This window comes from Musa acuminata, chromosome BXJ3-5, assembly GCF_036884655.1.
Source record: "Musa acuminata AAA Group cultivar baxijiao chromosome BXJ3-5, Cavendish_Baxijiao_AAA, whole genome shotgun sequence".
Lineage (NCBI taxonomy): Eukaryota > Viridiplantae > Streptophyta > Magnoliopsida > Zingiberales > Musaceae > Musa > Musa acuminata.
In genome coordinates, this window is record NC_088353.1 from 34,320,351 (window position 1) to 34,345,689 (window position 25,339).

The 25,339-nt window shown below is 41.8% G+C and overlaps 2 protein-coding genes across 3 annotated transcripts; one reads left to right on the top strand and one right to left on the bottom strand.

Moving 5' to 3' along the window:
• The first annotated feature begins 857 nt into the window (after nt 1-857).
• Nucleotides 858-19,902, top strand: LOC135583899 (MICOS complex subunit MIC60, mitochondrial-like). Of its 2 annotated transcripts, none has more exons than XM_065152582.1 (12): nt 858-1,047; nt 1,204-1,267; nt 5,348-6,010; nt 7,362-7,499; nt 7,606-7,758; nt 15,555-15,632; nt 16,416-16,508; nt 16,586-16,705; nt 16,899-16,976; nt 17,717-17,896; nt 19,112-19,213; nt 19,353-19,902. In XM_065152582.1, the coding sequence occupies exons 1-12, from the start codon at nt 1,037-1,039 to the stop codon at nt 19,578-19,580; spliced, it is 1,908 nt and encodes a 635-aa protein (XP_065008654.1). In that variant the 5' UTR covers nt 858-1,036; the 3' UTR covers nt 19,581-19,902. The 2 variants fall into 2 exon arrangements, with proteins under 2 accessions (XP_065008654.1, XP_065008655.1); XM_065152583.1 differs by having other exon boundaries at nt 859-1,047; nt 7,365-7,499.
• A 708-nt stretch (nt 19,903-20,610) lies between these two features.
• On the bottom strand, nt 20,611-23,447 carry LOC135638575 (pentatricopeptide repeat-containing protein At1g74600, chloroplastic-like). Its single transcript, XM_065151743.1, has one exon. The coding sequence runs from the start codon at nt 23,404-23,406 to the stop codon at nt 20,785-20,787; it is 2,622 nt and encodes an 873-aa protein (XP_065007815.1). The 5' UTR covers nt 23,407-23,447; the 3' UTR covers nt 20,611-20,784.
• Nucleotides 23,448-25,339: the final 1,892 nt, after the last annotated feature.

Here is a 25,339-nt window from a genome sequence, read left to right on the forward strand (position 1 = left end):
CAAACCCTCTTAACTGCGTCAAGCAGAAAGTGCTCGTAGCGTCTCCACCATCATCTCCCTCCTCGTCTTCGTTCTGGTACGACGAAGAAGAGGTTGAGGTGGTGGAGGACGACGATGGTGATGCATGTTGGGCTACGTACGGTAGGCGGAGCCGGCGTTTCCCGCCGCCGTTGCCGTTGCTGGCGAGGACCGGGAAACTGACGTCCCACATGCCTTGGATCCTGGAAAGGATCCACGAAGACGACGGCCGCCGGCTCGTGATCCGAGAAGTTCGAGTCAACCGCCATGAATACTTCCGGGCTCGTCGGAGTGGCGGCCGGCTCACTCTCCATCTCGTGGAGCTGCATGATCACCAGTCGCCGGAGAAGCCAGAAAACGATATGATCGCTGTCGCGCGTGATCACCAATCAGCTTCGTTGGAAGAAGAGAAATGGGTACACGGACGGCGACAATGGAAACACAACAACAAGAGTGAGCATGGACGTCCCAAGAACAAGCCCGAGGTAGACGACGTCGTTAAAGATGATGATCCTATCTTCTCCAGTGCGTGAGCCAGTTTGTGGCAAGAAGAGCTCAGAGGAAGAGGGACGACCAATGTTACTGCACGTGCATGCAGTAGCAGAAGCGTAGAATGCTCTTTTACGTGTATCATTTACGTGTACGAAGCGATGGGTAACGGCCGATACGAAATCTTCCCATGTAATACATGTCCGAAATCAAAGCCCGTTACGAGAGCAAACTTGCAAGTCTCGTTTCGGCCGTTATGCTAACCAGACCGAACCCGGCCCGGTTGTTTTGTCATGTGTGTCGGAACGGGCCCAAAAGGGTTTCTTTCGCGTTAATAGTCTCCGATTCCTATCTCAGTCACCGAGCGAAAGCTTAGTTGCAATCTCTAAGAGGGCGAGAGGAACCACCCCATCCTCCGTTAGCTTTCCTCCAAGCCACCTCGGCGATCGAAGAGAAAGCCTAGTAGAAGCGATCGCTCCGACAGATATTTCACATACTTTTACCCTCGGATTCGCCGTCTTTCCCCGTGATGTTGCGAAGGTATCCCGTTTCTGTTCGATCGTTGGACGAGCTCCGTCTCCGTCAATTTTGGCTTTACGGTTTATATTGGGGTTGCTTTCTTTTGCCGTCCGGTTGGTCGCAGTTTCAATTGCGAAGTTTTCTTGAATGTTGTCATTTGGTTTTGGGCCGCTGCAGGTGCATTTGGGAGCTCTCTTCGCGTCGAGCCACCAGCAGGATCCATCGGCCGATCGCACCCCAGGTATGCATCGACCTCCTCTTTAATTAAAGCATTTGCGTTTCCCTTTTCTCAAAGTTGGTCTAATCCCGTGATGTTAGGTTTTCTTTAGTTAGTTTAATTGAAGTAATTACCGACGGCAAAAGTATGAGCTATTCTCGGAGCCTGGCTAATGGCCACGTCTATGTTGACAGTTCATTTTGATTGTCAACACTCTTTTGTTTTGCTACACTTGGGAAAGTGCGACTTCTGACGCACTTGTCCTTCTTAATTAGTTTGCACTCACTGGAAACATAACTCAAGTAGAGATACATGCAATTCTGTCATCGATGGATATGAATGAAACATGGTTACAAACAGCACAATTATGATACCTCTTTGGTCATGATGCCGGATGATACGATACAATACTTATTTTATTGTGCTTCTTTTGTAGTTTATACTTGTTGTCAAGGGAAATGCATTTATGTCATTGATGGATATGTGTACAAAACACCCCCTACTAACTCCATCATATGATACCTCTTTATGCATGACACTGGATGTTTCATTGATCCTTGTTCTCATAGTCTATCCAAGGTGGAACTGTTTGGACCATGTTACAGTTGCTACGATTAGGTTTTGCACTTAGCTTGGTGAGTGATATATTGGGATAGGATTAGTTGGTTTGCCATTTTGGGTCACGATAGTTGTTGAGCCTTTAACTCAGTTAATTTACTAGGTTGGGTAATGGGGTTTGGTCTTGCTAAGACAACTTTTATATGTTAATTCTACCGAAAACAAAGGCTCGTACTTTTATACATCTTACAGTTGACTGAGGCTTTTGTTAGCTGAGAGATTGTATTTGTGACTTCAACCCTTGACAACCAAATTGTAAAGAAACAACTTTACCATGGTACCAAGGCTTGCACTCTTAATTTTGTGAAACATTTTAAGTAGATAATTTGAAATCTGTGAGCTTGATGATATGCTTTTGATTGTTTAATATGTTTTTGCTTTGAGTAAACTTAGAGTGAATTTTGGAACAGAAACCCTTAATCTTAATTTTATATGTATTAATTGAAACCTGGGCTTTGATGATATAGATTTCAATAACATTTATATACTTGTTTTTTTTTTTCTGTTTTTTGCATGTCTACCTCCGTGATTTTAGATGCAAAAACACACTGGTACTGTAAATGTTCTTGACTTTTTCTCATGCTGAATGGATTCTCTTTGACCATATATAACAGGACAATTTGGCCTTTTAAGTATCTATTAGTGGCTTTGATAGTGTCTTTCTTTGACGTATAGTTCTTTTTTGTAGCATTTATTTCTTCGGTTGTGGCATTATATTGAAGGTTATGATTAATTCCAGTGCTAGTTTTTGGATGTTTGGATCCCTAGATATGTTCCATTTATTGACCTCAAAATTTTAGATCCCTAGATATCTCACTAGATATGTTTGCAACTTACTTCTAGGGAAACTATAATATTCCACTTGGATAATTGATGCTTGCACAGTGCACACTTATTGAAGCCCCTTTTTTTATGGACATATATCTTGGTGTTCACAATGCATTAGTCCATGGTTGTATTTTCACAAAATAATAAAAAATGAGAAGAATTTTAGAATATATAAATATATGTATATGTGTGTGTGTGCTAAAACCCTAGAAATTTGGAAAATATGAGGAATATAACAGGTTTTTCAGTAAGCTGGGTGCTAAAAATGAAGAATATTTACTGAATTTCTAAAACTAGAGAGAGGAAGAGTAGAGATTTAGTTATTAGATGCATGGATGAAATTAAGAGGCACTTTTCAATGATATGAAATTTAAGAAAGATGAAGAAATTATTTTTATAAATTAGTTAATCGGCATTTTATTAAAATCTTAGCCTTAAAGATAGGTAACATTGAAGTTTAACAATTGTAGAATTGTTCATAAAATTATAACAAATGATGTAAAGAAAGGTTTTAAAAGGATGAAATTAAATAAGAGCCTAGAACCTGATGAAATCATTATTGAAGTTTGGAAGAGTTTAAGAGATAAAGGGATGGTTTGTTTGAAGTTTAAAAACATGTCTGATGAATGGAGGAAGAGCTTTTTAATACCTACTATAAGAACAAGGGAGACATTTAAGGATACTTTAACTATAAAAGGATTAAGCTAAAGAGTCACACTATAAAACTTGGTAAAAGGATGATTGGAGGAAGTATATAGACATGAGACGAGTGTTTTTGAGAATCAGTTTGGTCTTATTTCCAGAAGATCAACTGCAAATGCTATTTATTTATTGACAATAAATGAAAAAAAATACAGAGAAAATAACAGAAATATGGATATGATTGTCATTGACTCAAAAAAAGTTTTTGATAGAGTTCTTAAAGATTTATTACGATAGGGTTTAGGGAACAATAGAGTAACTAGCAATTATATTAATGTTATAAAAAAGATATGTATGATAGACTAGTAACTAGTTTTAGGACTATTGGGGTGTGTTATTAGTGAGTTAACTGTAACTATAAAATTGCATGAAGGCATGATGGGAAATCCTTGTCTTTTCAAATTGGTCATGGAAAGTAATAAATGATAGATCCTTATTGTGTATGTTATTCGCTGATGGCATTATTTTGATTGATGAAAATTTAGTTGAGATTAAACCTGAACTTGAGTTATGGAGACAACATTATCTTGATTGATGAAAGTCTAATTAGGATTCAAATGAATTACTTAGATGATATTGTTTGATTGGCAAAAGATCAAATTAAATTAAATTTAAACTTGAGTTATGGAGACAAAGAACCGAATATACGAAATGCAGTTTCAGATTAAATTGAAGGTTTGAGATTAAGTAGGACAATGAGAAGGAGAGAGTGATGAAGACATTGTTTAGAGAGTAGAAGTTGGATGGTTAAATAGGTGTCTGGGGGTTTGTGTGATCATTGCATTCCGCTTATATTAAAAGAAAAAATTATAAAACATTTGTAAGGCTATGGATCAAAATATAGTGCAATTAAGAAACTACATCTACAGAAAGTTATTGCAGCTACGATGAGAAAATTGAGGTGTATACATGGATTTATTAGAAAAAGAAATACAAAATATTTTCAATTGAGAATAATTAGGTGTTGTCGTGATGAAAGATAAAAAAAGAGAAAATCAATCGTATGACTATATTCAATGGAAACTCTGAATGATGCAATTAGATGTAGGAGTCGAGTGGGATAGTGGTGGGAGAATAGGTAGATGAAGACTTGAGAATAATTTTCTAGAAACAATAGAAAGATATATGAATGCTCTTGATTTATTTAGTGATATTGCATTATATAGAACTCAGTGGCAGTTGGCAGTCCATGTAGCTAACTCCAAATAAGTCGGAATATCTTATTATTGTTTTTGTAATAGCCAGAGAAATGACACGAACTACTGCTGTGACAATGTGTAGCAGAAGAAAGTGGAATAGATGCAACAGGTGGTTTGTCAGTTTAATTTATATGTCCATGATGTGAAGAGATTTTAAGAAGGTTCCTACAAAGGTGAAGAGGGGATTAAGATATATGGTAATGTTTTGGGAAGGATTTTGGAGTTTAGAGCAATATAATTCGATATTCATGTCTCACTTTAATGGACTAGTGGCAAATACAAAAAGAGTTTGGGTCTGCAAAAGGTTTTTAATTTTTCAGAGAGAGAATATGATTTACATGATAAAAAAATAGAGTATCTTTGACATGCCAATAATTGTCCAATTGTTTGCTAAGAAATTGATAATTGTTCCCAAAAAAAAGGCAGGACAAGTAAGACAACAATGAAGCACTTAAAAAGCAGCCATATGTATGTTAATTGTGACCTGAATGATTAATTGATGAAATAACTTGCTATTTATTGTCTTTAGTGTGCATGCGTAAGTAGTGATTGACTGATTGTGCACATCAATCATCTTGTTCAATAGTTGTAGATAGGTTTGTATTACAGGTGGTTGATATTTTTCCTTCCTAAATTCTTTAAGTTCTCTGATTATCTATGAATACGAGTGATCTTTGAAAATTAATTTTCAAATCAAAATATGTTTCTAATGACATCTGCTAGTGTGATAATCACTGTTTTGGTATGAGTTTAACAGATCTCAGTCTACCTTTCATCAAGAAGCCAGTTCTCAAGTGCTCCTCCGCAGAATTCATTACAGGGATCTGCTACTGCAGACAATGCTTCTCATTCAAGGAGCTATATCTCAAAGCTTGTTCTTGGGAGTGTAGTTATTGGAGCTGCTATTACAGCAGCTTATAAAACTGGCTACATAGATATTCAAGTAAAGGATGACAAATCTTCTCCTAACTCTAGTAAGTTGAATGCTGCTAAAAATTCCAAAGACCTGGAACTTTCAGTTGAACAAGCAGTTCTTCTAAGTAATGAAGAAACAAGCACGTTGGAACCTGACATTGAGATTGTTGAGAAAAGTGATGAGCCTCAAGGTCAGGAATTTGAGATTAAAGGAGAAGCAATTTTAGAGAGAGTACCTTTGGAGGAGACTGCTCCTCTGAAAGAAAATGAACCAACAGAGGTTGATTCTAAAATACCATCCGAAGTGAGTTCTTCAGTTGCTGATGAGCAAAAAGCCAATTCTGAAGTGTCATCCGAAGGCACTATGTTAGATGACATATTGGTCTCTACAGAAGTGACTGTGGAACAGAACAAGTCAAATGAAACTTCTAAAGAAAACATAGGAGAAGAATCACAAGTTTCTGAAGAAGCTGTATTAAAGGAGGCCCCCATTAAAGTGGCAACGGTATGAGCTTGCTCATTTATTATTGTTGTGAATGCTGGTTTACGGTATGTTTACATTGATATGATTTAAATTTGTACTCCTTTATGCATAATTACAATTTTGGCTTCCAGAATATGAACGGAGGATGTTGAAGGAATAAAGCAAATGCACCAGCTTGTTTTCCCTTTTCTCTTTGCTTTTCAAGCTTTGTTTGATTTTGTTCTAACAATATGTGACAATTTTTTAATGATTGCAATTCTGATGCCTCTGTAGAATCTTTTATTTTGACCAACAACATCTTATCTGTATGAGTTTCAGTTCTGGTTCAAACTGTCCATTAGATCTGAAAACACAATGACCACCTCCTTACCTTATACATAAGCCTACTGATGGCAGAAATCCTTGCGTAAGATTTCATATAAAGAACAGAAAAAGACCCAGGATGTGGGCATGACAACATCTTGGACATGTGGACATGATAAATCTTGAGTAACTGCACATCTTAATATATTTATCAAGTATTGAATTTTCTATTTATTATCCTATTCCATATATATTTTTATATATTTGCCCAAATGGTGAGGATTAGGATAGCTGACTAAATATTTTCACTTCTATTTAAGATAGACTTAAATAGGATCCAAACATCTTTGAAGGCATTATTCAAGAGTTGCCAAATTGACCTCAGTACTATCAGTTTGTCCTTTTATCCAACTTTGCTTTTATTTCTTCTTGAGAATTATGCTTCTGTTTTTGTAGCTTGTTGCAGTTCTTCTTGCTTAGTCATATTGCAAAGAGTTATGACATAGAACTTCTCATAATTATGCCATTTTACTTAACAAATCATGGACAACACTAGCAGATTATTTGATGAAAATTAAGTGTGATTGGTTTAGCTTTAGAAAGAATTAATAATAAGGAGAACAATGTTCTTGTACTTATGAATTTGACTTCATAAACAAAACAAGAATGAAATGAACCCTTGTCGAATCACCATATGACCAGTTATAGCAAAATAAAAATGATAAATGGGAAGGACAATGGTAGAGAAGTACTGAAAATAAAAGCATACTGCAATATTTAAATAACTTTCAGTGCAAGCAAAATTATACAAGTAAGATGAACACAAATTAGAAGAACTGGAAGCATACTCAATTTACAATTTGTTCTATCTGGACTGTCTGTACTGATGTGATGTTGAGTTATTTTGATTGTCCTGGCTAATTGCCTGTTAGGTCCCTGAAATCTGGATGTTAGATTTTAATTTTGTACCATATAGTTTCAACAATTCCACAAAAAGAATGATCAAATGCTTCTCTTGCTTTTGTGAAGCGCACTCTTTACATTTGTCCACCATGGTTGGTCTATCCAGCAGGATTCTGCAGATACTGAGGAAGGGCCATATAAGTCCCTGTCCGAGTCATATTCCTTACAAGATGAAGGGAGCCAGAAAATTTCCAGAGAAGAGGTCAATACTGATGCTGTGGCAACATTTTCTACTATTAAAGAGGTCATTTTCTTTCAAGTTTTTTTTATAACACCAAGTAATCTACTTAGTGATATGTCAACAATTTCTACATGAATTGTTTGCTTATGTTTTTTTTCTTGTAATCAAGGGATATATAGGTGCAACCGAACAAGTGAGGGATGAGGAAAGTTCCAAAGATGGAAAAATAGTACTTGATTTAATAGAAGCTATCCATGCTGCTGAGAAAAAGCAAGCTGAATCAGATGCTTTTGTCTTTGCTGAAGAAAGAAGGGTGTTGAAGGTTTGCTTCATTGCATGAACTCTATTATGTAATTTGGAAAGTTCAATTCTTATCCATGCCTGTTTGTGATAACTTTTCCATATAAAAACCTGAAGTATTAGGCTGTAATAAGGACTAATCAGATGAGAATTTGTTACTTTAATTTTGATTAGTTATATTTCGGTGAAACCATGTCCTACAAACTATGCAACTACCTGTACCCTTTTCCCTTTTTCTTAGAACTAAAAGAAACATGCTTCTCTGTTTGCTCCGAGTTGGATATGGAGTACCAAGTGCAGCATGGTTCAAGGTTTGCAATACCGCCCAATATGGTATGGTACGAGTAGTATTTACCGTTCTATCATGACTTAGTTGGAATTACCTGAGTTGTGAGACATCCTTGTATTATCCGTCCTGTTACGAATGGTTGTCGCGCACCCGCAACAACTTCGTTCAACGAACCTGTTCGTCGCTCTCATCTACATGTACAGCTACTTGGCAGCCTGTTTTGCCTTAGTTTTGAGTCATTTTGCTTGTAAAAATGTAAGTTCGAACAAGCTGCAGCGTTACAAAGCGACCGCTCACCGAACCCAGCAAAACAGCCCCAAAACAGCCCAAAACAGCTCCGTTTTCGTGTGTCGCGGGCTGATTTCTGGAATCTGCCTCCGCTCACCAAAACGTCAGCCATCTCAGCCCCTTGGAACCCCCCGGGTGGCACAGGGCTGGATGGGGCTTCGGTATAGTACCGGGCGTTGAACACTCATTCGCAAGTTCGCACGTTTGCCTTGACGAGAACTTGTTGTCGCGCCTGGGACTCGGTGAGCAGTTGTTTGTGGGCTAGCAGTTGTTCGTTCAACCTTCTAAAGCCCTTGTTTTCCCCCTCTCCCTCTTTTCTCTTGTGCACGCAAGGTGCTCGCTGAATTGCTTGTAAAGCTTCCCCTCTTTTCGCGAGACGTCGGGACTTGTCCGTCGCTCGTTCTTTCGAACTAATCAACTTTCTTTTTTACAGGTCCTTCGAGACCTGCGAGAGGTTACAAGTGGGCTGATCTTTGCGGAGCAATATCGCAAGGGCGAAGCGCGACTTAGGCAACGCAAGCTAAGTTCGTATCTTGGCCGCAAGGGTGCCTCACGCCTTAGGCAATTCCAGCTAATGCCGTGACATTGTGGTATCAGAGCAGGCAAGCACTTCGAGCGAGCAGTGAAGGAACTTCGCAACTTCGCCATGGCTAAGCATCGTGGCGAATCCAGCAAGACGGGGCAAGCCGGACCCTTGCCCCAAGCAGCCGCAGGTGGGCTGCATGTGCACACTCGCTCTTATGCTATTGGAGCCGCTCAAGAGGAGCGCGGTAGCGAACATGATGAGCGAGAAGTTGGCTACTCTCCGCGAGCGGAGGAGGTGCAATCTGGAGCGCCAACTGGGAAAAAGAGTCACAAGGAGAGACTCACAACGGCGGAAACTCGCCTGGATGTTCTTGAAGCGAGCGTGGAGGAACTCTACCATGGCCAACAAAGGCTTGTTGGGGTAGAGAGCTCGCAAGAGGAAGCGGAGTCTAGGATCGACAAGGTCGAGGCCCTAGTCAATCGACTGTCTGATGACACCAAAGACTCCGTGCAACACTTACAGGATGTTGTGGCGGAACTCACTTCAAAGGTGGCCATGCTCACAAGAGCACTAAATGCGGGAGGAAGCAACACCCGCGTTGCACCACCACAAAACATGAGGGCACCCGAGCCTCATGGTTATGGAGGGGCCAGAGATGCCAAAGAGCTCAAGAATTTTCTGTTCGACATGGAACAATACTTTCGAGCTACGAGGCCCAATTCTGAAGATACCAAAGTTTCTATAGCAACAATGTATCTGAACGGAGATGCGAAACTTTGGTGGCGAACCCGTTGGGAGGAGATCCAATAAGGTCGATGTCGGGTTGACACATGGGAAGACTTGAAGCGGGAGTTGAGAACTCAGTTCCTACCCGAGAGCATAGAGTTCGTCGCAAGAAGGAAGTTGAGACAACTCCGCCAGAGTTCCACCATTCGAGACTATGTGAAACAATTTTCCACACTAATGCTGGACATACAGGACATGTCCGAGAAGGACAAGTTGTTCAGCTTCCTCGATGGTTTGAAGCCATGGGCTTAACAAGAACTAAATCGAAGGAATGTCACCGATGTGGTTGGGGCAATTGCTGCTGCAGAAAGGCTCACCGACTTTGTTTCCTCCGAAGACCCAGGGAGAAGGAAACAATCTTTAGGCAATCGCCCTCCAAAACATTCTCGAGGGAAGGAGCTCGGGGGCGAACAAAAGAAGAAGAGTTCCCACAAAGGGCCAAGCCCGAAAGGCAAGGCCCCGAAACCTGGCGGATGCTTCTTGTGTGGAGGGCCACACATGGTGAGGGAGTGCCCACAAAAACAGGCACTCAATGCGCTAACAGCTTCCATCCACCCTCCCAAATCGGACAAGGGCAAGGCTGTCGCCCTTAGTTCGAGTAGTTCTGAAGCCAGCAGCGACGATGAGGAGTTGCAAGGACCTCGGATGGGAGCCATGCGTTTGTTGAACGCCATGCGGGGTCAAGTGGGGGAGAACCCGAAGACAAGGCAACAAAAAGTAGGAAGTGGCGAGCTAATGTATGTTGACATTAAGCTCAATGGCCAAACAACTCGTGCAATGGTGGACACGGGCGCTACCCACAACTTTATAGCCGATTGAGAAGCAAAGCGACTTGGGTTAATCTTGGAGAAGAGCCCAAGTCGAATGAAGGCGGTGAACTCGGAGGCCAGGCGAATCTCTGGGTTGGCAAAGGGAGTCCCCATCAAAATCGGGACATGGAGCGGGAACACCAACATGATGGCAGTGCCATTGGATGACTTTCAAGTGATTCTTGGAATGGAGTTTATGCACGCGGCGAAGTTGGTGCCAATGCCATTCTTGAACTCCCTATGTATGATGGGAGGCGACGATCCCTACGTGGTTCCTGTCTCTTGGAGAGGAACCAAGGAACCGCAACATATATTGGCGTTACAACTAAAGAAAGGGGTGCGAAAAGGTGAATTAACCTTCGTGACTGCGATGAAGCTAGAGCCGCTTGACGAGAAGGCCATTCAAGAACCTGCTGTGGTGGCGAACGTCCTGAAAGAGTTCAATGATGTTATGCCACTTGAGTTGCCGAAGACTCTTCCACCACGCAGGGGTGTGGATCACAACATCGAGCTGGAGCCAGGAGTGAAGCCTCTAGCGAGACCACCCTACCGCATGCCCCCGCCAAAGTTGGCAGAACTCAGGAAGCAGTTAGGTGAACTGCTAAGCGGTGGTCTCATCCGCAGCTCTAAAGCACCTTTCGGAGCTCCAGTTCTCTTCCAGAAGAAACAAGATGGGAGCCTCCGACTATGCCTCGATTACCAAGCCCTTAACAAAGTGATAGTGAAGAACAAGTATCCTATCCCGCTGATCGCGGACTTGTTCGACCAGTTGGGCAAAACTAAGTATTTCTCAAAACTCGACCTTCGGTCAGGGTATTAGTAGGTGCGCATTGCTGGAGGCGACGAAGCAAAGACTACCTGTGTGACTAGGTATGGAGCGTTTGAGTTCTTGGTGATGCCTTTCGGCTTAACCAACGCTTCGACCATATTCAGCACTCTCATGAACCAACTATTCAAGGAGTATTTGGACAAGTTCGTGGTCGTCTACTTAGACGATATCGTCGTATACAGCCAAACACTCGAGGAGCATGTTCAGCACCTTCGGACAATTTTCAAGGTTCTCAGGGAGAACATTTTGTTCGTAAAAAGGGAGAAATGCTACTTTGCCCAAACGGAGATCTTATTCTTAGGGCATCGAATCGGTGATGGCTCCATTCGGATGGATAAGTCGAAGGTGCAAGCGGTTGCGGAATATCGAACTCCAAAGAAGGTGCCAGAGTTGAGATCCTTCCTTGGTTTCGTCAATTACTATCGACGCTTTATAGCGGGATATTTGAAGCGTGCAACTCCACTGACGGTGTTGCTGAAGGAGCAGCCTTGGAAGTGGTCTGACAGATGTGAAATAGCATTCCAAGATCTGAAGGCTGCTGTTATGGAAGAACCGGTGCTCAAATTGTCAGACTATAGAGAGCCCTTTGAAGTCCATACAGACGCTTCAGACTTCGCTATTGGGGGAGTACTCATGCAGGAGGGTCATCCGGTGGCCTACGAGAGCCGCAAACTCAATGAGACCGAGCGACGGTATCCAGTGCATGAGAAGGAGATGACAGCAGTGATCCACTGTCTACAAGTTTGGCGACACTACCTCCTCGGGTCGCGATTTGTGCTGAGGACGGACAACATCGCCTTGAGCTATTTCCAAACTCAGAAGAAGCTCTCCCCAATGCAGGCGCAATGGCAGGACTTCCTGGCTGAATTTGATATGGCAATGGAGCATAAGCTTGGGAAGGCAAATGTCATGGCCGATGCATTGAGTCGGAAAGTGGAGCGTGTGAATGCCGCACAATTGGAGGGCGGAGGCCAAGCAAGTCAATTGCACTCCAACTTCCTTTCCAGGATCAGGGATAGATTGTATAGTGACCCCCAAGCAGTTATCCTGATGTAGCTAATTAAAGAAGGCAAGGCACGACGATTTTGGATCCAGGAGGGACTCGTTTACACAAAAGGGAATAGGGTTTATGTTCCCCGAGTGGACAATTTGAGGCGTGAACTCTTAAAAGAGTGTCACGATTCCCTTTGGGCTGGACACCCAGGCATTCACAGAACGTTGGCTCTCGTGGAGAGGGCCTTCTACTGGCCGAAGATGGGGACTGATGTGGAGGAATATGTTCGAACATGCCTTACTTGCCAATAAGACAAGGTGGAGCAGCGGAAGCCGGTGGGACTTTTGGAGCTGTTGCCCGTACCAGAAAGGCCGTGGGAGAGCATTTCCTTGGACTTCATATCAAGCTTGCCACTTGTAGGGAGACTCGGATCGATACTCGTGGTGGTCGATCGTTTTTCAAAGTATGCAACTTTCATTGCTGCACCTCTACACTGTTCAACAGAAGAGGCGGCCAAGCTGATGATGAAGGATGTGGTGAAGTATTAGGGAGTCCCGCACAATATCATTAGTGATCGAGACGCTCGGTTCCTGGGACGATTCTGGACCGAGCTATTCAAATTGTTGGGGTCAAAGTTATACTTCTCTACAAGCCTCCATCCCCAAACGGATGGCCAGACTGAAAGGATAAACTCGCTCCTGGAGCAATATCTTCGGCACTATGTGAGTGCCAACCAACGAGATTGGGTGAAGCTGTTGGACATTGCCCAATTCTCCTACAACTTGCGGCGGAACTCTGCATCCAACAAGAGCCCCTTCGAGATCATCATAGGACAACAACCGTCGACTCCGCACACCATGGCAATTGGGTATACTGGGAGAAGTCCGTCAGTCTACCATTTCGCAAAGGAGTGGCATCGAAATGCAGATATTGCGCGGGCTTACTTGGAGAAGGCGGCAAAAAGGATGAAGAAGTGGGCAGACTTGGGAAGGCTACCGCAAGAGTTCAAAGTTGGCGATTTGGTGTTGGTAAAGCTCTAACCAGCATCACTCTAATTCTTTAGGAACAAAGTCCACAAAGGATTTGTGCTCAAGTATGAGGGGCCCTTCCCAATTATCAGTAGGGTAGGCAACGTCTCTTACAAGTTGTAGCTGTCGGCGTGGTTCAAAATTCACAACGTCCTTCACGCTAGCAACCTAAAAGCCTACCACTCGGATCCACAAGATGCTTCTCGAAGTGTTCCAACTCGACTACCTCCCATCACAGCCTCCTACGAGAAGCAAGTTGAAACCATTCTGGCGGACCGCAAGATAAAGCTACCCAACGGAGCTGAGCAGACAGAGTACTTGGTGAAGTGGCGAAAGCTTCCCTGAGCCGAAGCCAGTTGGGAGCCTGAAGACGCCCTACGACATGAAGAAGAAATCATCAACAACTACCAACAAGTGTCGACGAGAGCGTCGACAGTTTAAGTGGGGGAGAATGTCACGAACGGTCGTCGCGCACCCGCAACAACTTCGTTCAACGAACTGTTCGTCGCTCTCATCTACATGTACAGTTACTTGGCAGCCTGTTTTGCCTTGGTTTTGAGTCATTTTGCTTGTAAAAATGTAAGTTCGAACAAGCTGCAGCGTTACAAAGCGACCGCTCATCGAACCGAGCAAAACAGCCCCAAAACAGCCCAAAACAGCGCCGTTTTCGTGTGCCGTGGGCTGATTTCTAGAATCTGCCTCCGCTCACCAAAACGTCAGCTATCTCAGCCCCTTGGAACCCCCCGGGTGGCACAGGGCTGGATGGGGCTTCGGTATAGTACCAGGCTTTGAACACTCATTCACAAGTTCGCACGTTTGCCTTGACGGGAACTTGTTGTCGTGTCCGGGACTCGATGAGCAGCTGTTCGTTCAACCTTCTAAAGCCCTTGTTTTCCCCCTCTCCCTCTTTTCTCTTGTGCACGCAAGGTGCTCGCTGAATTGCTTGTAAAGCTTCCCCTCTTTTCGCGAGATGTCGGGACTTGTCCGTCGCTCATTCTTTCGAACTAATCAACTTTCTCTTTTACAGGTCCTTCGGGACCTGTGAGAGGTTACAAGTGGGCTGATCTTTGCGGAGCAATATCGCAAGGGCGAAGCGCGACTTAGGCAACGCAAGCTAAGTTCGCGTCTTGGCCGCAAGGGTGCCTCACGCCTTAGGTAATTCCAGCTAAGGCCGTGACAGTCTGCAAAGAGTCAGCCTAGTTGTAACCTTGCTCAAGTTCCGAAGGACTTGTAAAAGAGCAAATTGATTAGTTCGAAAACGAGCAGCGGACAAATCTTGACGTCTCGTGATTTTATAAGCAATTCAGCAAACACTTAGCGTGCAAGAGAAAAAAGAGAAGAAAAAGAGGAAAGAGAAAACAAGAATTTTAGAAGCCAAATGAACAATCGCAAGTCTGCAAACAATTGCTCATCGGGTGTAGGGCACGTTGGCAAGTTTCCGTAGGCTTAATGTATGAACTTGTGAATCCAATTAACGCCCAACACTATCCCAAATCCCTATCCAGCCGTGTGCCACCCGGGGGGTTCCGGGGTGCTGAGCTAGCTGACGTTTTGCTTTGCATCATAACTTACAAAAAGCAGGTCATGACATGCGAAAATTAGGCCATTCTAGGGCAGTTTTGCTTATTCTAGTGAGCGATCACTCAGCAACCCTGCAAACTGGTATTGCTTTTAGTTTTTAAGCAAAAACACATAAAAACAAGGCAAAACACGTTGCTAAACATATGTTCAAGCAAACAAAAGCATCGAACGGTTTGTTGACGAAGGTGTTGTGGGTGTTCGATAGGTTATTGGTACACAGATTAGTGTAAACCGGATGGTACGGTATGTGTCGGCATCATGCGGTATGCAATACCAGCACTTGATACACTGGTACGGAGCAGTCCCACACTGATCTGGGCCTTGACTGGTACAGTACCGGTACATGAAATTGTGGACTTTGACATGGTTCTTAACATTTGAAATATTTCTTGCTAATTTAGTGTACAACCATACAAGTTTACAACATGAAAAATTCCAAACCTTAAATATAGGTATACGTATATGGCTTGAGATTAAATATTTAAAATATATTCAGATATAATAAATAAGTAGCTAAAATTTTTTTCAAGTCCATGTGCAAAGTCAGATTACATGGAAAAAGAACCACTTTTGGAAAGATTTCTTAAAATTCAAATTACATAGAAAAGAAGGGTGAGCATCTTTACAAAATTGTTCATAGATGCAGATAACAATTCTGTTCTTTTCTTATCTGTGTTTCTGATTTCAGGAGAAATATGAAAAGCAACTGAAGGATGCTAAGGCCCGAGCGCTAATGTATGCTGAAGAGGCAGCAATTTTGGAGAAGGTCTAGACATCTTTGATCTGTTTCTTGTGAATACACCATTTATTTTGTGATTATTTATTCGGTCAATGGGCATTATTGTTAAGTTTTGATGTGCTTTTGTTTATTTAAAATTGCTAAGCTATTTAATTCTGAATTCTTTATTTTTCTTAAACATCGCTTGTAGGTTTGGGTTGCATTTAATAGTTTTTTTATGACTGTTTTAATATGATTCTAGATACCTAATTTAGTACTCCTATCAGAGTTTACCTAGTCAAATTATGTTCTGAGGTACAGGCCATGAAATTAAGAATTATGAATTTTGGCATTGTGCAATTAGTGCTTGGTGACTTATATGGCTTTTCAAAGCTCATATAACTTGGCTACTTATTGTGCTTGCTATAATGGTTTTCATTTCTTAATCCAGAATTCATATCAGTATGATGTTGATAATGGCGAAAGTTGTCTGTTCCAATTCCAAATGCTTTTAAATCCTATTTTTTATGTATATTTGCTACATTAATGGTTAAAGATGCTTTTAAGAACTATTAGTTGCCATACAATACAAAAGGAGTAAGTTCAAAACTTGTAAATGTATGAGTTATATCTAATTCATGATTTACCTACATATGCTCTACAGTTTCTTACATGTCAATTTGAGAAGTAAATCTGAAAAAGCATGCTCTGTAGTGAATTGTCTATTGGAAAAGGCTTCAATCATGTTGATTTGCGGAAATTTAATATGATCGCTTCTCTACATTCTCATCACAAAAGAACTTCTCTTGATTACTGAAACTATGTTTTCAGGAGTTGAACAGAGAGAAGGCAAAAGCAGCAGCTGCAATCAAGTCACTTCAGGAAAAATCTGAAAACAAACTTAGAGAGGAATTGCAACGGAAGGTGCATTCTTGATAAACCAGCATCATCACTGTCACCCCTTTTATAGTTTAATAATTAGGTTTACATGTTTCTTGCAGGACGAAGAAACTGATACGCAGCTTAAGAAAATTAAAGAGTTATCAAAAGCTGAATTAGCTGCAGCTATTGCAAAGGAGAAATCATCTCAGATAGAAAAGATTGCTGAAGCAGACCTTAATGTATGATATGCTGTCACAGCGGGCATATACTATTCTGTTGTTATTTTATCTACACCTTTTTTGTTGAGTGGGTATCTGACTATGCTATGAAGGAGCAACACATGTTTTCAACCCATTTTTATTCATTTTGTCATTCTATTAATTTATTATGCTTTTGGATAGTTACTGGGATGTTTTATGTGGTTTTTGTCAGATAAATGCTTTGTGTATGGCGTTCTATGCAAGATCTGAAGAAGCCCGCCAGACACACTCTGTTCACAAACTTGCACTGGTGGGTTCTGTACTATTTTCTATTGTCTTTACCTGAGTCTTGGCAATTGGATTTCATATCAAGATTACAATAAATAATGGTTGAAAGTATGCTCAACCAATCTGTTTCAGGAGTTTCAGGGGTTCTTCTGAGTTTGATAATTTTGCTGGTGTTGACTGAAACAGTTTTGACTGGCACTTTTAAATATGGTTACAAATCTTTCGTAAGGTCTGGAGATTTAGCGGATATAGCTTGCTGGAGCAAGAATAATTTGATTTCTGTTAATTTGTAATGCTGTTTTTATGATTTTGAGAGCAAACAAATTAAGAGCTACATTACAAAATCAATAGTTTCAGCATTGTTTTACTTAAATCTGTCAATCATTTCACTATTATAGATTCTTAATTAGGATTGTAAGCATAACTGAATTTTAATCATTTTTTGATGTTTTAACTGAATGAACTCTTTATTAGATAATTGTCTTGAACGAGGCATGCACACACATGCATACATATCTATTTGAATGTCAATCTGACTACTTTATGTGGCTTTAATTTCTTGTTTCTCTGTTGATTTTTCCCTAAATAATTTTGTTTCGAATTTTTAGTACCCAGTACAACTGAACCGTTGAAACCAAACCTTGGATGGCAGGCAGAAGTCAACATAATTTGAACACATTGCAATTATCAAGCTTTTTTTACTATTTATGTGTTCAGAAACATAAATCTATGTGTCTATCTACTTGCCAATTTTTCATGCAGGGAACACTTGCTTTGGAAGATGCTCTATCCAGAGGATTGCCAATCCGAGCTGAGGTAGATGCACTGCTAAAGTCACTTGAAGGCATTGATAAGGATTCACTTGTAGAGTTGGCACTTTCATGCCTTCCAGAAGAAATATTAAACAATGGGACAAGCACTCAGATGCAGCTCAATCAAAAGGCAAGTCAAATTTGGTGTTGACTGCATTCATAGCTATTTCTTTATACTGCTTTTGTAGATACTTATGCCAACTTTTCAGTTTCATCTTTGGTCAAGATTGCTGGTAATCCTACTATTTTGACAATGGTAGGTTAATTTTTCATTGTTATGTTACTGAAGATCAGTGATTTCTCTGCAAATGAAGATTGTTATTTTCTTTCTGTGGATGTCATGTTGTTAAGAATTGACATTCTAAGTTATTTGGGGCAAGAGTCACTTTTTTCATGTCTATCAGGCATATTCAGTGGAGATGGGTAATTTTGTTCCTTATCTATATGGAAGAGGCTGGTATCAGGTTGATGTCCAATCTAGAAAAAGGAAGTTTCTATGGTAGGCCTGTAAATGGATTGAATTTGATATGATATAATCCAAATTCTAATTGGACTTTATGAATCAATATTTTGATTTAACAATGTCATTAGCTATCCAATCCAATTATCTGTGTAATAGTGACTTGATTAGGTAATACTAATGGGATCTTTAATAATTTTTAAGTGTCATATCCGCTATCAGATGAATATTTATAAGTTGTAGCAACCTAGACTGCAAAAAAGTATTTCTATGCACAATTGGATTGCATGGGGTCCAGAATCCAGCTTCACTTGACTGCATCATGAACCGATCTTTCTTTTTTATTTCAGTTGGATTTGGCTCAACCCCAACTGATTATGATTCTGATATATATATATATATATATATATATATATATATATATATATATATATATATATATATATATATATATATATATATATATATATATATATATATCTCGTAGGTAATAAGTGCTGCAAAACGCAAAGTTCCTCAACATAGTGTCTGTCTATTAATCATATGAGTTTTAACTGAAGGATAGCAAGTGTGATCCATACATTTAACTTAATGATCACTGCCTAGCTGTCTAATTGAGAGTAATTAACTTATTGGTGCAATTTCTCCTTGTTAATGACATTTTTTTGATCTGGTCGGTGCTGTTATATGCATGCACTTCTCCTTACAGGACAAGTTAACTGTTAATTGTGAACATTCGTTTTCCCTTTCTTGATTAATAGTGTGGAGAACACCTTTTAGCCTGCTGTTCCTATTCTATACCTCATAAATTGAGTGCACACCACATCTCAAGATTTGATACTTCAATTGCTTTACATAGCCATTCACATTCTTCTTTCATCGCAGTTTGAATCCCTGAAGGGTACCCTGCGGCATTTCAGCCTTATTCCAGCTGGCGGTGGTGGTATCTTAGCTCATATGGTAGCTCATGTTGCATCTTCAATAAAGGTCAGTTTCATGGTTTCTCGCACTTGCATTGTGGTCTTATCGTGATTTGATGTGACAACAATGAGACACTCTTTGTGCCTACGATCTTGATACATTACCCTATTTAACACTTGAATCTGCTGCTCTCCTATGTTCTCAGATGAAAGAACAATCCGGAGATGGAATCGAGCCTGTCATCAGCAAAGTTGAGAGTTTGTTGGTAGACGGTAATTTTGTGGAGGCAGCAGATGTCTTGGAAGGAGGGGTTCGTGGCAGTGAAGCAGAGGAAGTTGTCATCGAGTGGGTGAGGCAGGCAAGGAACCGTGCAGTTGCAGAGCAAGCACTTACTCTTCTTCAATCATATGCCATGTCTATTACCTTTACCTAGTTCTCGGCATGCAATATAAGTCTGTTCTAAGATTCCAAGAGGCAGTTTTCATGTTTACATGCCCTCAAACTATCATCACCACTGCTCTGCTCAATTCATCAGCGTGGTGGTCGTGTGCGAGAGGACACAGATGTCTTTGGCATTTCTTCTTGAGCTTTTGCTCATCTTAAGCCTGGGTACATTTTTCTTTTTTTTACGGTGGCAATCAAATAACGGAGGGTTGTTTTCTATACAAACGAGGTTATTCTCGATTGGGGTCCGATTCTGTAGGTATTTTCTGTTCAAAAATTTATTGAAGATATAAAGAATCATTTTGTCCGAAGTTCTGCAACCCAAAATTTCACTGACAATTTGTCGATCAGTTTTTTTTTTTTTTTTTGTGAGAATTGGAACAGGTGTTTCCTTTGATTGTTCCTTCTCTGGCAGAGGAATCGGCCTCTGCTGGGAGATGTTCTGAAACATGAGAATTGCAAGAATCGGTGGATAAAATAACACTCTCTCCCGGAAGACAAGCAGCGGTCGAAAGCTTGAAATGGCGGTTGCATTTGTGGATCGATTTATCTGCCGCCCTCCGTTTTGTTCGAACAGTATGCAATAACGCTTGTTCTTTTCCCCACATCGCGTCTGCTGTAAGTATTGATTGCCGATTGCAGCAACGTTGGATGTGACTGAGTCAGACCATCCATCTCTTTTGTCAATGACTGCAGTGTTGTATGGTCGATCGTAGGGGCTGTCAGCTTAGAAATTCTTTGCAGCACTCGAAAGACACTTTGTTTGGGTTGATATGGAATATGGTTTTGTGCGGCCGCTGCAAATTGTTCTATGGGAGAAAGGATGACAGTATATTATTGCGATATGAGATCTCATGTTCGAGTCAATTGAGTGAACGTCATGTGAGCTATTTAATATAAATTAATTTCTTTAAACTATGAGAGAAAGGGAATAAAAGTTTGCATCGTTTTTGTGAATATGTTGAATAAGTTCTTAGAAAGCCTCACCAGAATCCCTCTTCCCTTCTCCCCCTCCAAAATAAATAAATGACCATGTCATTATGGTCACCACTGATTTCATATATGTCTGTTCCATGTTACTGAAAATACCTTCCAACACAATTTCATTGATGTCAGAACATGCAAAAATTGATCAAGAATAACAATCGAGTGAACCTTCTCTCATGGAATTAGAATATAAACAGTCAGATCCTTTATGTTATACTCCATCCAGGTTCCTTCTTCAAACTACCTCCCTTCATTGAGTTTCTAATCCTCAAAACATCTTCCCAGTTCCCCACATCTGCAGAGATGTTCGACAAAGAAATAATAGTTCCAGAGTCTTTAGGTTCCAGTTCAAGAACTTTCTCTGCAGCTAACTTTCCCAACTGAACATCACCATGGACTTTGCAAGCACCAAGCAATGTACTCCATACTAGTAAATCAGGTTCAATAGGCATCCTACCAATTAAATCTGCAGCTTCTTTGAGCCTTCCGGATCGACCAAGTAAGTCAACCATACAAGCAAAGTGATGAGTTTTTGGTTCAATCCCATAGTCAGAGCTCATAGAATCGAAATGGAAAAGGCCTTTTTCCACTAAACCATTCCGACTACAGGCAGATAAGACACTAACAAATGTCACAGAATCAGGTCTGATTCCATTTTCTTTCATCAGTTCAAACATTTCCAGAGCTTCAACACCGCTCCCATGCCGAGCATATGCATCAATCATGGATGTCCACATAACTAAATCAGGGTATTCAGTTTCATCAAATACTCTATGAGAATCATCAATTCTACCACATTTTGCATATAATGTCAATAGTGCACTACTGACTGAATTATAAGATATTGTGCCTGCTCTAATAGCGCGGGCATGCAATTGCTCACCCAAACTCGGTCTCCATAAATTCGCACATACCCAAAGAACCGATGAGCAAGTAAACCGATCAAGGTCAATACCTGCAGCAACCATGTGTGTTAGTTCCTTGAGTGCCTCCTCACTGTAACCATTTGTGGCATAGCCTGAGACCAACGAAGACCATATGATCTGATCTTTCTGCAAGACCACATCAAAGACTCTTTTGGCAGATGCTAGATTTTTACATTTCAAATACATCGAGACTAGAGCACTACCAAGAGGTGGGTCGATCCTGAGTCCAATACGAAGAGTATGCCCATGAAGCTCTTTGCCTTTCACCAAGAACCGTCCATCATTGCATGCCACAAGAATGGAGGATATAGTCATTTCATCGGGCACGATATGTTCGAGTATCATATCTCTGAACAACTGGAATGCTTCATTAGTATGACCACGTCCTGCAAATCCGGAGATCATAGATGCCCATGAAGCTCTGTCTCTATCCTGCATTCTGATGAAAAATTTACAGCTATCTTCTAAGCTACCACATTTGGAGTACATGGTAAAAAGTGCACTCCCAACAAGAACATCATGCACAGACCCATCTTTTATGGCGTAAGAGTGTATCTGACTTCCAAAATCTGTACAGTCAACTACGCTAAGAACAACAGAGCAGCATTTATTGTCAGGTCTAAGACCTTCACTGAACATCCTGCAGAACAGCTGCAGTGATCTCAACAAGCATTCGTTTTGTACAAGGCCACAGACCATAGCTGACCAAGTGGTAGGACTTCTCAATGTATCTGTCTCCTCAAAAATCCTTTCAGATGATTGAACATTTCCAAGTTTTGCATAAGTGCTGAGCAGGGCACCTTTCACCACAGGATCAGTACACAACCCTATTTTCGTAATCAAGCAATGAATTTGGTCTGTCTCTTCCACCGTTGATAATTTAGAGCAGGCAAGGAGCACACTGGTCATAGTGTACTTGTTAATCTCCACACCCGAACCTAACATTTGTTTGAAAAGCATCAAAGCATCGCCAACCTCTTCCTTTTGAACGAAACCAGAAATAATTGCTGTCCAGGAAACCACATTGCGAACAAGCATCCGCGAGAATTCTTTCATGGCCGCATCCATATCCCCACATTTCGCATACATGTCAACAACAGCAGTTGTGACAACAACGTCAGGTCCAGCATCATGTTTAATCACCCACGCATGTATTCCTTTACCTGAATCCAGTCTCCCAGAAGCAGCACAAGCACGTAAAATGCTCGACAGAGTAAAGAGATTTGGCATGCAAAACCCGTTCACCATCTGAGGAAAAAGGTCCAAAGCAATCGAATTCTCCTCATTCCAGACCGCCCCAGCTATGATAGCATTCCAACAAACAACGTTGGTAGTAGCGCCCTCCCAGAAAACGCCTAGAGCATCATCGAGACGGCCATGCTTCGAGAAGAGGTCGATCAGTCCAGAACAAACGTATCCATCCGAGCAAAAGCCGTCCTTTATCACCAGAGCATAGACCTGCTCGGCCAAATCCAGGTTGCGGGACGCGGCGCAAGCCGAGACCACCTTCCCGTACGCGACCTGATCCGGCCGGAAGCCCGAAGAACGCATCTCATAAAAAGCCGTAACCGGGTTCGAGCGGTTCCATGAAGCGAAGTACGGACGGGGAATTTCGTCGAGCATGCGAAGGGCATCCTGCGCGCGGTAGGAACTGAGGCAACGGTCGGCGAGACGGCCCTTGACTCGAGTGGCTGATGCAGTGGGGGATGATTCTGCTATGCTGGGTCGCGTTCTTGGGAACAGGAAAGTGTGGAATCGTGTGCGACGGCCAGAGGAATGGAATGCGAGGGGCAACGAAGGAGGCAGACCGGCGTCGATACGGAGGCGTAGAGAGGTGAAGAGACCGAGGAAGGAAGCGGGACTGGAGAAGCGTCGGGAGGCGAAAGCGAGCAGATTTCTCATTACATTTCATGCTTATTGTTCTCCCGGGCAGAGGTGTTTGGTGTTTTTGACTTCTAACCGCCTGCCATATATATATATATATATAATTCTTTTAAAAGATATTATCATCATTTTTTTCTTTAATATCCTAAATGTCTCTTATCATCACCGTCTTCTTCTAAGTGGGCATTACTAATCATCACTTTCGTCGTATTATCGTGATCATAGATATAAATACAGATACAAGATTTCACAATAGATAGATAGTATGAGTCTATGAATATAATAATATAATAAATTTTTTTTATAAGAATATAATATCATAATATATAATAAGTTATAAATAAACTAATTATATATTATTTTTAATAATTACATTATTTTTAATATTTTAATATTATATTTTTTTAAAAAAATTATATTAGGATTCTAAATATTTAATTTTATTTCTTTTTACATCATTAACTCTCTCGATAGAAATACCATATGCATTCAATAGTAAATCGGTATCGATAATATTAAAAAAATAAGATTAAATATTTTATCTATAAAAATTATAATTTTAATTTAACTTTTGAAAATATAGAAATGTATAGATAACTAAATACGTTAGCCCCGTGTTGGTGTAAACAACTTTTTAGTCGTGACCTCAGGGCCGACGTGGCTTGGTTCGGGTCCGGATGACGGGTCGCCGATTCCTTCGGGAGGGGGTTCCTTGCCAACGCGCCCAGAGAGAAACGCCTCGCCTTCGCCCCTGCACATAGGTCGGGACGGGAGAGCTCGACCCGACCCCTCCGACGATCAAGTCAATGAATAATCGTAGTGGGGTTGTTATCTATGTTGTTCTCCCCCTTTTCGTTTAGAGTGCAAGGGTATTTATAGGGGAGTTCGGTGTTACCTGATGTGCATGCCCGCAGGGGGTAGGATCGTACCTTCCTATCGTCGTAGCGTGCGGAGTCGAACCTGAGCGATCATTAATGGGCCTCGGTTGGCGTTACGACCTGTGTCAGTCACGCGGTGTCAGACTAATAGGGGAGCAGGGCGTCAGCGGGTGTCACGCAAGTCTTATCATAATTATTACCCTCATCATTCTCCCCCCCCCCCCCCCCCCAAAGGAAGCTATGTGTCAGTTGCCGTAATGGGGGGGTTTGAGGCATGGCTTCAGCTTTAAAGAACTTTCTTCATCGGCCGAAGGCCGGTACGCCGCCCTGGGCGTGAAACTCGTAGTGCTTGGCAATCGAGGAAGGTCGGGTGAGCCGTCACGGCGCTTGGTAGTGAATGGCCGAGGAACCTCGAAGAATGACTCGCAGGTCGAATTGGGTTCGACCGTCGGGGAGGTAGCCCCCTCGGGCGAGTAGGTTGTATGGGCGCGGTTTCGAACGTCATGAGGCCGAAGAGCACGACACAGGCGACCGCTGTCGAGGAGCTGAACTCGGGCGAACGGGCCGTGCGGGCGTGGTTTCGGGCGTCATGAGGCCGAAGAGCACGATACGGGTGGCCACTGCCGAGGAGCTGAACTCGAGCGAACAGGCCGTGCAGGCGTGGTTTCGGGCGTCATGAGGCCGAAGAGCACGACACAGGTGGCTGTTGTCGAGGAGCTGAACTTGGGCGAACAGGTCGCGTAAGCGTGGTTTCGGGCGTCATGAGGCCGAAGAGCACGACACAGGTGGCTGCTACCGAGGAGACGAACTTGGGCGAACGGGTCGTGCGGGTGTGGTTTCGGGCGTCATGAGGCCGAAGAGCACGACACAGGTGGCTGCCGCCGAGGAGCTGCTTCGATTGGATCTGTTACGCTGGGTTGCGGGAGGTGCTGGTGGTCAAGTACCCTTCGGTATGTTTGGAAGTCAAGGGTCGAACCTTTTCATGAATCGCTAGTTTTCGAGAAGACCGACGACTCAAGCTCGTTGGTGCCACATGTAACGCGCCTGTTAGTCGCTCTGTCAAGCTGCATTTA